At 39.3% G+C, this 12,575-nt stretch overlaps 1 protein-coding gene across 3 annotated transcripts in view; it reads left to right on the top strand.

Annotated features, from left to right (window-relative positions):
• Nucleotides 1–12,575, top strand: part of PIR (pirin) — a 112,234-nt gene that overhangs the window by 90,395 nt on the left and 9,264 nt on the right. For all 3 annotated transcript variants that reach the window (XM_025372529.1, XM_025372530.1, XM_025372531.1), the window contains exon 8: nucleotides 8,911–8,993. In XM_025372529.1, the coding sequence (XP_025228314.1) occupies nucleotides 8,911–8,993 (83 nt within the window). The remainder of the gene's footprint in view (nucleotides 1–8,910; nucleotides 8,994–12,575) is intronic.

Below are 12,575 nucleotides of genomic sequence, written 5' to 3'. Positions count from 1 at the left end.
TGCTGTTGGTACCCACCCACACCCCTGGGCCCTTACTTCCTGAGTGCCCACTGACCAACTAACAATAGCCAGTATCTGTGTCACTTTGCCTGAAGGCTTTTCTCTGAAACCAATCAGGGTAGGATGAAAGTACTGGAGAATTAACATTCCCAGAAGCTACCTGACCCATCAGGCAGGATAACTCTGAAGCCTGCGTGAAAGGGAAAGGCCGTTTACTAGTTTCCCAGTGGGATTACAGCCAGGCCACCTGAGTGTGCTTGATGACACACCCTTCATTGTCTGTCTTCCCTTTTCTGTCTAACTCTCCTGCCTCTGGACTGTCGTTTCCTGAGATCACCTCCGAGATAAATGACTTGTACCAGAATATATGCATCTCCAGTTATACTTCTGAGAAAACTCAGAGAACCGGCCTCCCGTTTTCCCCTCCTCATCCCCACAGACAGTTATGGGGTGGGGCATCTTAAGGTACAGGCCAAGAATCCCCATTTCTGAGACCCTCTGCAGTTGGGTGCTCTCCACCCACTCCTGCAGGGATGCCAGCACGGAACTTTCTGGGGCCCTAACATGGCCACCTCCTTGGGCAATACACTCCCAGCTCCAGGCGGCTGGCTTACAGATAACATCTGCTCAGGGATAGAAGGCCACACCCAGAGCTATTTAAACCATTCCTTTTATTCTCCAAAAACGATGTTCAATTGCCTGAAATTATTCTTCTGGAAAATAATGGTAATGCGAACTCATGCATTTTGAATTTATTCCTAATAAAGTACAAATGGGCTTAGTTCCCTTTTCAGTGAATAGCTTTTCAATTAGGGGTCAGGAGCAAAATTCATTTATTTCAGCACTGGAGAAAAGTGTGAAAAAAAGTCTTGTAGTAGTATCATAAGTTTATATGTACACACCTTAAACTATATTAACCATCTGGAGGAGATGAGACATCATTTGTTTTCATGATCTTCTGAAAATCCTGAGAAACACATAGTGCTTTATAAAAATAGAGAGAAAAAAACATTTTTATGGAGGTAGTGCTCCTGATTTATGATTTCAAGAGCAACAAAATAATCTGCACAAATGGAAATAAAGAAAGCACGTGAATTTTAAGGTGGTAAGGATAACAGAAATGTTTGTGCAGAATGAGAAAACGCAGGGAGAAGGAAACTTTCTGTAAAAGGACAGATAGCAAATATTTTCATCTTTGCAAGGCATATAGTCTCAGTTGCAACTACTTGGCCCTTCCCGTGTCGCACAGAAGCAGCCACAGATGATACATAAACAAATTGGGTGGCTATTCCAATAAAACTTCATTTATGGTCACTGAAATGTGAATTTCATGTTTTTTCATGTGTCATGAAAGGCTATTTTTTAGTTTGTTTCAACCATTTATAATAGTGAAAACTTTTCTTAGCCTGTGAGCTCTACCAAAGGTGACAGTTGATTTTGGTTTAAATGAATTGCAGAAAATGAAGGGGAAAGAAATTAACAAGTAATTGCCAAAACCTGTTTTAAGCAGTGGTTAGAGCCTTGTTTCCTGACAGACCTTTAGCCTGAGAAGTTAACAAGTGAAATGCTCTGCAGTTCTCGGGGTAAGAATGACCCACACATCCACTTGTTTTTCTTGAGATGAGGCAGGATTTTCCTGAGTCATTTCTATTTACTGACCCGGTCCCCCCTCGTGACCATGGACCACAGTGCAAAACATCTGGCAGGCGATGGGTCTGTAGCCTTGGAGCAAAGTTGCATCTGTCTAGAATAAACTGGACCGTGAAGAGAATCCAGCTCACAAAACTGGCCTCTTGGGACTGTGCTTTAACCAGTGAGTGGCTGGCTAAAGGACCTCATTTGAATTTTATCTCCTTCCCTTCCTCCTACCAACACCCTAAGGGGCGCTTAATGAGAAAAACAAAAGGGCAAGAAGAAATCATCAGAGAAAAAAGAAATGATGAAACAGAAATAGCTCTTGAATATGTACTGACTTATAAAATCAATAGAGAAAGTCCAGAAAATGTTTTCTGACTTTACTGCCTCAATTTTATCTTGCTTATAAAACTAGGTTGGCACCAACGAACCACAGATGGCAGGAAGTGATAAGCAAGGAATTGTCTTTTTCAAAATGTCAAATACGTTCAGTTGAAGTAGATGTAATGAATATATATATATACACACTTGGTGTATCGGACTGGAATAAATGGGCTGCAACTTGGGTTGAGGAAATAATCTGAGGAGACTACATAAAATGGAAATTTAGGAGGGTGATTAAAATATTAACTGATTACAGGAAGTGCTTGAAAGATTTAGTTTGACTACAAACAATTTACTTTGACTACAAAATTTAGTTGGACTACAAACAGGTGGAGTTTTGAACACTAGAAAATGCTGGACAGCCGGGCATGGTGGTTCACCCCTGTAATCCCAGCACGTTGGGAGGCTGAGGCAGGCAGATTGAGGCTGGGAGTTCGAGATCAGCCTGGCCAACATAGTGAAACCCCTGTCTCCAATAAAAATACAAAAATTAGCCTGGCGCGGTGGTGCACGGCCGTTATCCCAGCTACATGGGAGGCTGAGGTAGGAGAATCACTTGAACCCGGAAAGCAGAGGTTGCAGTGATCCAAGACTGTGCCACTGCACTCCAGCCTGGGCAATAGAGCGGGACTCTTGTCTTAAAAAAAGGAAAAAAAAAAAAACAAAAGAAAGAAAGGGGGGGAAAAATGCTGGATGTCTAACTAGTTGTCAAAGTCAGTCAGTCATTTTAAAAGTAAAGGTAAGTATTGTGAAGCTATGTAAGTGTCCTCTAATGACACCCTGAAGAAAAATAGTTAACAGAGCTAAAATAAGACTAGCAGAATTCTCATTTTCTTATTCAAAGAAAGTATTCATTTGAGACTCATCTGAAAGTACTCACTTTATGCTTTTCAAGGATCTTCTTAATTTTTAATATATTTGCTTTTTCCAACAATGAAGAGCCTTCTAAGCTATTGAATAGTAATTTTTAAAAGTGTGCAATAGAGGCAGAGACCTTTGACGACAATCTTGCTGAGGCAAAAAGTTCTTTGACTAGCCCACAGCTGGAATCCGTGCATCATATGGTAAAAATAGAAGTCAAAAGAAAGTAAAAAAATACATTGTCAGAAAACCAGTATATCCCATAGATACCAGTACCAAATCTCTTCCCTGCAACTGCGCTGAAAATCACGTTACACATTAATGCAGAGATCAAAAGGATAGAAAAATTTACATCCTGTATCCTTGAAGCTTGGTACAGTTTATCAGCTTGAATTCTAGTCCACTAGAAGGCCTGATATCAAGTATACTGTTGATGCTTAGAAAATATTTAGAAATCTAAAAACATTTGTTTGTGTTTATTGAATGAATCTGGCTTACAAAGGCAGTAAAATGTTTTGAATTTATTTAAATAACTAATGATTCATGCTTAGTTTGTGCTAACCTTTTGAGCGCAAACCTCTGTGCTCTGGTTTTGGGTGATATTAAGCAGTTTGAAACGGGCTCTGGATCTTGCAGTAAAGGCAAGGAGACACAAATGTGCACCAGCAGCCCTCATAATTGACCTCCATTTATCCAGCTAGCTGGATTGCCCGGTGCTCTTCATTCTATGGTGAATACTTTGAGGAAGGTGCTTGAACACCCAGGGTGATCAGCTCCTCCCTGGTCTGCCTGCCCATAGCTGCTCCCATCAGCTGGGTTGTAGTGGACTTAAAGGCACCTGTGTTTGTTCTCAGTCCATGTATGCTAATTGCACCAATAATTGAAATTATGTAATTTAATTAAACAGTTGTAAATTAATGAAATAAATGTGAAAAGAGAGTTGGTGGTTCCATAACAACTAAGGCAGATGCTTTGTAAAAGTGAATTGCTAAAGGAAATGCCTTTGACACAGAAGGACAAACATCACATGTTCTCAGTTCTCTGTGGGATCTAAAGATCAAAACGATATGAACTCATGGACATGGAGAGTAGAAAGAAGGTTACCATGAGTTCATGAGACTGGGAATGGTAGTTGGGGGCTGGGCGGGGGAAGGTGGGGATGGTTAATGGGTACAAAAAAATAGAAATAATGAATAAGATCTACTATTTTACAGCACACAGGGTGACTATAGTCAATAATAACTTAATTGCAAATTTTAAAATAACTGAAAGAGTGTAATTGGATTGTTTTTAACACAAAGTATAAGTGCTTGAATCAAAACATCCCATATACCCCATAAATATATACACCTACTATGCACCCACAAAAATTAAAAATTTAATAATATGAAAATGCCTTGGAATTTGTGAAAGATTTGGGGAAACTCTCATAATCTAATGCGTGGTGCATAGTGGGTATGCTTTAAAAAGAAAATGCTTCAATCAAGTCAGTAAACCCACCTTAACTGTATTTCTTTCTTTTTTTTTTTTTCGGTTCAAGCACTCCTCCCATGTCTCCTGAGTAGCTGGGATGACAGGTGTGCACCACCACACCTAAAAATGTTTTGTACAGACAGGGTCTCCCTATATTCCCCAGGCTGGTCTTGAACTCCTGGGTTCAAGCAATCCTCCTGCCTTGGCCTCCCAAATTGCTACAGGAGTATTTCTAAAAATCTACAAACAAATGCACATTTATGCTTTAATTTAAAATAAAATGTTTGAGGTAGTTTGACTGTCTTTTTCAATTATCAATCTCATTTGCATCAGATAAGAAGGCTTCAACTACACATGTAAAATTGATGATATCAAACCTATGATAGAAGTACTGGAGTGTATAGAACAGAGAATAAATAGGACAGCAATTCTTATAAATAGAAAAAAAGGAAAAGAAAAATTGGCATTTGCAGAAAAGTTGTACAGCAATTAATCACACACTGAAGATGCAGCACTAACTTTAAAATAGGTTTTGAAGTAGTTCACCCTTTTATGACTGTTTAGGCAAAAAAATTGCAATTAAATTGTTTTCAGTTAATTTTTTCCTTAACTGTGCTATTAGATTTAACATTCTTGGCAGTGATTCCCAATGGAAACTATTTGTTATCTGATTTGGCTCTATTTATAATTGAAAGTAGTCAGAAACAATAAGATACATTTTTTGAGATTTATTTTAGGTTCAGGAGATAACCAGATGGATGAATAACATAAAAATGATCTGGAAATAAAGATAGAATCAGTCTTTGCTTTCTGTGACCCTGTTTTAAACATTTCATGTAATGATACAGAAGGTAAAAGTACACTTGCAGTTATTATTAACCTGGAACCCTGACTCCAGTGTCTATAAGAGAGGTTTACCTTGGCTAGGCGCAGTGGCTCATGCCTGTAATCCCAGCACTTTGGGAGACTGAGGTGGGAGGATTGCTTGAACCCAGGAGTTTGAGACCAGCCTGGGCAACATGATGAGACCCTGCCTCTACCAAAAAAAAAAAAATTTAATGAGCTGGGCTTGGTAATGCATGCCTGTGGTCCCAGCTACTTTAGAGGTTGAGGTGGGAGGGTCACTTAAGCCCCGGAGTTTGAGGCTGCAGTGGGCTGTGATTACACCACTGCACTTCAGACTTGGCAACAGAGTAAGACTCTGTCTCAAAAGAAAATAAATAAATAAAAATAAAGATTTACAGTCGAATGCCGTGGCTCACGCCTGTAATCCCGGCACTTTGGGAGGCCGAGGCGGGCAGATCACGGGGTCAGGAGATTGAGACCATCCTGGCTAACACAGTGAAACCCCATCTCTACTAAAAATACAAAAAATTAGCCGGGCGTGGTGGCATGCGCCTGTAGTCCCAGCTACTCAGGAGGCTGAGGCAGGATAATCGTGGGAGGCAGAGGTTGCAGTGAGCTGAGATTGCACCACTGCACTCCAGTCTGGGTGACAGAGCGAGACTCCGTCTCAAAAATAAATAAATATTTACCTTAGAGTGGAGCATTTCAAATGACCTCTTTGGTACCAACACTGAGATTGCAAAGAGAATGGGCAGAAGTTGCATCCCACGTACAATTAGAGTTAGAGCCCTTTAGACAAGCTGACCTCTGTTGCTGAATTAAGGTTTCCTCACAGACCAATGAACACCATAGTCAAGCAAGCTCCCCTGATACGGGGTGCAGAGAAATACCAATTCAGCATTATTTTTGAGCACTCTTTTGCCAGCTCACTCCATTAAAACATAGCGAAGGGGTTTATAAACTGTTGTGGTATATGTATCACGAAACATCCTACATGACAAAATTAGGGGCCAGGAGTGGACCACGTGGGTAACGGGTGTTAAATATGAATTAGTTGAAGATAAAGACATGGTTCATTGCTCCCAGGGGATCTCAGTAAAGCACACTTAATAAAATGCTCCTCTGTATCACAGTTAAAAATGTTACTCAACTCTAAATGAGATTTTTTTTTTTAACTCCCAGACCTCTCTTTTATTGCCAAATCCCTGCATAAGTGGAAAATCAGTGGAGTTCTATCATTTGTTTCCATGACATTTGTTGACCTAAATCTTTGATGGAGGAGAAACCTTTAGTATTATGCTGGGCCTGGCTCTTGCTAGCTTGCAGGAGCTGATTGTGTGCCTTCCCTGGCCTCACATTAGTAGGTTGAAATTGGCCACAGTGGGAGTATTTACACCACAGATATTGGCACACACTTACAAATCAGGTTAGTTCTCCCCGTTACTCCTGAAAGCCAACTGATAAACATTATCCAGCACACCACTTCCTCTGGGACAGAAGTTGTCAATCTTTTTACTGCCATGGACCTTTTTGACATCTGCCAAGCCCCCTGCCTCCTTAAATAATGTTTTTAAAGACAGTGCAGTTATGAAAATGTTAAAAGAACAGGTTTAGGATATAGCTATATGTGTGCTTCTTTAATGACATTTGACATGACATGATCTAGTAGCAGGCCTGCTCTAAATTTTAAAGTAATAATTAACATAAACTGTATTTTGAGATATCTACAAAACCATAAAGTGATATGAAAATATCTATGATTTCTGCTGCAGACACAGTCATCAGCCCAGCTTATACTACTGTGGCTTGTTGGCTACGTTCACGATTGAAGGAAAAGATACGTTTCAATTTAGGTGTTAGTGAAAGGAAACATGTAATTTATCTCCTATCCAAGTCCACCCATGCCCTGAATTGTATCCATGGACCCCTTGGGAGGACATTGACTCCACGTTGAGAACTCCTGCTCTGTTAGAATCCTATTTCATGTTTGCAAGCATCAGAATGAACTCTGCTGCCTCATATTGATTATTTCCAAAGTGGAGATGGGAAGGACTTCTCTAGAAAATATAGTTGTTTGGACTCCAACCAGTATGTCCAAAATTCACAAATTATGTTTCTGTTTACATAATAATTGCTAAGCTATTGTTTTCATTTAAATAAGCATTTCTTTATTGATTATTCAGCTCCAGCTTGTCACATGAATGCCCTTATTTACATCCCAAAAGGGCATGCAGGGATATCTCCCAAGACATTTTATGGACTACTCACTCAATTTGAAATATTCTTACTCTTGCCCATTAACATATCGGGGTTTTTCCCAACTGAAAGACCTAGTCCAAATCTCACCCCCTCTCTACAGTCTTCTGTGGTTCACTTTGGCCTCTCCAATCTGCAGCCTCCTCTTGCAGAACTACTCTTGCAATCTTCAAGTCACTACATTCTTCTGCTCCTAGTGAGAATCATGTTAGACTTTTCTCTCTCCCACTGTGGCCAAATCCTTTAGATTTCTTTTTCAACTCCACCTGTCAAATTCATCCCTATCTTTCTGTTGCCACTTTCTCAATTCAGACTGTAATTCATCTTCACTTAGACAGTTACAGCAAACTCCTAACAGGTCATCCTAACTTCAGTCTTGTCCCCTCCAATTCACTCCACATTCTGCCATCAGAGTTATTTCTCCAAGACACAGATCTGGTAATTTCACACACACACACACACACACACACACACACACACACACACCCCTCAAGGGCTGTCAACTTTATATGGATAAACATCGGTTTAAAGACTTTCCCTGATCTGGAGACAGCTTATATTTCCATCGTTCTTCCCAAAAGACTGTTCCAGGAATGGTAGAATTTTCACCACAATATTTTCTCTTGGCTAGAATGCCCTTTTCCCCAGATTTGCCTCTTATGGTTTAATCCTACAGAGCTCTGTTCAAGTCTTACCTCCTGCACGACAAATATCTGTGGTCCCTAGACCTGCACAAGCCCCCATCACCCCTATTCTCTTATTGAACTTTGCTTACAAATTTATCGTTGCCTTTAAGAGACGCTTTCATTTGTATTATTTTATTTGTAAACCTCAGTATAAAAGGGATGGAAATTTATCTATCCTGAATATTCCCACAACATTTAGAACTGGGTCTTATTCAGAGTTCAATAGCTGTTATTCAATAGCTATCCAACTTACTTATTTTTCAGTTGAATTATTCTCTGATTATTTTGTGTGTATAGATGTAGTTTGCTCCAACGGGATTTTGAATTATTTCTATGAAAGGAATCTACTTTGCATGTCTCTGTATTGTCCCATAGTACTAGGCCATTGTAGGTACTCAATTAATACTTGTGGAAATGAATGAATTATGGCATTTGATACTTTTTCTAACTATTCTTAATTCTTACAAAGTTTATAATTTACCTAAGTAAACATGAGCACATAATGCCAAGGACTTTGCTTATCCATTAAAGTGTAAATGGAAACACAACCCAGGATTCATCTCCTTGTCCTTTTTCAAAATTGAAAACAAACTAGTTTCAGGCTTTAATAATAGCAAATATAATTAACCAAGAAATTTAAGGAAATTACTAAGTCTGTTATTTCTCAAATTAAAATAAATATTGTGGTGTTATATAGTTAACCAAATAAGTAACCATATAACAAATGTACTATAATGGGTATTAAATTAGTGGGTCATTGGTTTTGTAGGGCCGGATGATGCACAACAAAAAATAGAACCTCATCACACAGCAGTGCTTGGAGAAGGTGACAGCGTCCAGGTGGAGAACAAGGTAAGTATGTTCTTTTCCTTTAACTTTCTTAACATGTACTTTCTACTGGTTTCCAAGAAAATGCCTAAATGTTGTGGACAACTGAAAGTTTTTCTCTCTTCCTTGGAGAATAAATTATATCAGAAGTTTATCATGTCTTTTCATTAATTTCTGCTATTTCTATGGGTTTATTTTAAAGTTTTATCTGTATTGATTCTTTATCTTCAGAAATCATATAAAGCCCCTATTGTTTACCCCTGGAAATTTGAATCTAGAAACAACACATCTTTGTTGTCTCTTAATTTTCTTTATTTATGCCATTGATTTATTTTGTTTTTAGCATAAGTGAAAATAGATCAGCCCTATAGAAGTAGAAATATAGATCTACATGCATACTCACATAGAGCCCTTTGAAAAGAATCCCAACTTTGGCCGGGCGTGGTGGCTCACGCCTGTAATCCCAGCACTTTGGGAGGCTGAGGCGTGTGATCACGAGGTCAGGAGATCGAGACCATCCTGGCTAACACAGTGAAACCCTGTCTCTACTAAAAATAAAAAAATTAGGCAGGCGTGGTGGCGGGCGCCTGTAGTCCCAGCTACTCGGGAGGCTGAGGCAGGAGAATGGTGTGAACCTGGGAGGTGGAGGTTGCAGTGAGCCGAGATTGTGCCACTGCACTCCAGCCTGGGCGGCAGAGCAAGACTCCGTCTCAAAGAAAAAAAAAAAAGAAAAAAAAAAGAATCCCCACTTTGAACTGAGAGGAAAATATTATGCATTTCATAGTGTTTTTGTGATGAATCCCTGCTCTTTAAGTAAAGTTTCTGATATTTTAGGAGTTTTCGGAGGTTTTTATTCCCAAGTTTCCAAGTTTCTTTCTCATGTCTATGTCATGCCCTTGAGTAATTCAGTCACCATGTTGTGAGTCTGTTTAGTCAATCTGACTGCTTTATGTCATTCTTATAAAGAGGATTGAGGAGAAAATTGTGCAAAAGCTCCTGAAAAAAACAAACTTTGAAAACGATTTCAGTGTGCGGATGTCTAGTGCCGAGGCAGTCTGACTGACTTCTGGCCCTCTGACCCTGCCTGTTGTTATAAAACACAGTGGATTTGAGGAGTTATTAGATCTTAGCCCACTTTTCTGGCAGCAATCTACTGCTGCTTTAATCATCTATAGCACCACCATGAACTGTGAGATCAACAGAAGAAAAACCTCATGAGCCCTAGAAAAATGCAAATGTCAGGGTCAGTGCCCTTTAATATTAGACTGAGCCGTATGAAACTGCCACTTTTGACCTATAAAAATGTCTATTTTCTATCTTTCAATCCAATATAGGAAAGAGGCATGAAAGCTACACATAGGCCAGAACCTACTGATATCAGTTGTTTGTAACATTATCTGGTTTAATTTGGCAACCTCAGTTCTTCCTATAATACACAGAGAGCACATTGCAGATGAGTTGGAAGCTAAAACAGAACACCAGAAAGAAGTGATGAAGTGAGTCAGAAGAACAGGTGCAGCCAACATAGAAAAGAGTCAGCTGAAACCGTCAATTCACTGGCAAGCAGCACTCCTGGCGCCAGTGGCATCATTCTGCTATGTGCAGTTCTGTAATTGTTGCTGTGTATAAGCATAGCCTGAGCCATCAAAACCTTAGAAAGATTTCTATGAAAAAAATTGATATTAAAAAATCAGCACTTAAAGGCGGCACGTGTCACTTATATCCACACAATGGTAGAAGGTCCCCTTTAGATTACAGCAGAAAAGAGATTCTGAAAGTTTGAATCTTGGCTTTACTACTTATTAGCTGTTGTGACTTTGGACACATTTGTAAAGCCCTCTGAGCTTCAGTTTCTTTGCAAAATTAAAATAATACTACCAACTGCAAGTGATTGTTAGAAAGAATATTTGAAATTACATACAAGTCTACTGCAGATTGAGCATGGGGGTCAGTAAATTATGTCCAATAGGCCAAATCCAAGCCTTTTTCATAAGGTTATATTGGACCACAGCCACACCCATTCATTTCCATATTGTCTATAGATTCTTTTATCCAATAATAGTGGAATTGAGTAGTTGCGACAAAGCCTAAAACTCTCTGGCCCTTTGCAGAAAACACTTGGTTTACTATGTTGTAAATGCTCAATAATGGTAACTGGAAAGTTTATGAATCCAAATATCTAATTTGATAGTCATACCACACACATGTTACCTAATAAGGATTTATACAGTATACTTGAAGGCTTAGGGAACATAACAGTTTCTACAGGTAGAAAAAGGCTCCAAGATACCCTGACTCACTCAAGCTCCAAGCCAGTGTTATCCTCACTTGGACCTAGCATTAGCCTGAGGATTTGATAAAGAAGGAAGATGTGACTGCCTAGTGCTGTGCCAATCCCATTTCCACTAAACTGTGATCAAGAATGAGAAGCTGATTTTTTGCCTGGCTTTTTTCTGGCTCTGTTCTTCCTGCGCTTTTACTACTCTTCCTTTCTGTGTTCTCCACCATCACACCCATTTGACTACTGGTTGACCAGTAGTATGGGCAGTATCTCCTATAGTGGCCAATCTCCAGGACAGAAGAAGAGGACAAGGAAGGGATGATGCAAAAGACCACAGCTTCTTTCTGCTCCAGGTTTCCCTGTTCCATCTTAGAACTTTTTCAGAGTTCTTAGAGACCGGAATCAACTCCAGACTACTCTGGACATTTAATCCTGGGCTGGTACCAGTCATCCCAGAATAGCTTCTGTTTCAAGGGCTAAGGCTTCCTGTGCTGCTTTGACCTACTGATGGTACTCTGGACTTTCTCTTAAGATGATGGTTGCCCTGATGGCTCCACGATCAGGAGTACAAGAGTTTGATATGAAAGGCTCCATCTCACCCTTAGGCTTATGTTTATAGTGGTATCCTACTGAGAAGGTCTTAAGCCTCATGGATTAGCAAGCTCACCCGTAGTGGACCAAGGAAGATAATCAATACCTCATTGGCTGTCATCAAAGCCATACTTCAGGGTAACAGTGCTTTTTAACTGGCACTATCCATGGAAAACTTATTAATATAATAAAGATTAACATTTGACTATATATAGCATTTGATTAAAATAAACATTGAAAGACAGAAATAAAACAAAACATCTTATTAAAACTAGAGACAACTTTTTTGCTTGTTTATGTGTAAAAGTTCATGATGAAATAAACCACTAAATTTTTAAGCTGATAACAGTTAATTGTTTGATCTTTTCATTGGCCCAAGAAGTATAAACAATGAAGTCTGGTAGGAGCAAATGCCTGCAATAAGTCACACTAAAGCACAGTTTCTTTCTGGTAATCTTTTTTCAGGTAATATATCACTATAATCAATGTTATTGATGCAAAAACATGCCCTTTTATCAGCAGTCCCCAACCTTTTTGGCGTCAGGGACCAGTTTCATGGAAGACGATTTTTCCTCAGACAGGATTGGCTGGGAATGGTTTGGGGATGCTTCAAGCGCATTACATGTATTGTGCACTTTATTTCTATTATTATTACATTGCAATATATAATGAAATAATTCTATAACTCACCATAAGGTAGAATCAGTAGAAGCTCTGAATTTGTTTTCTTGCAA

This window comes from Theropithecus gelada, chromosome X (assembly GCF_003255815.1).
Source record: "Theropithecus gelada isolate Dixy chromosome X, Tgel_1.0, whole genome shotgun sequence".
Classification (NCBI taxonomy): Eukaryota; Metazoa; Chordata; class Mammalia; order Primates; family Cercopithecidae; genus Theropithecus; species Theropithecus gelada.
Note: the sequence above shows the minus strand (reverse complement) of the source record. Positions and strands in the feature narration are given on the sequence as shown.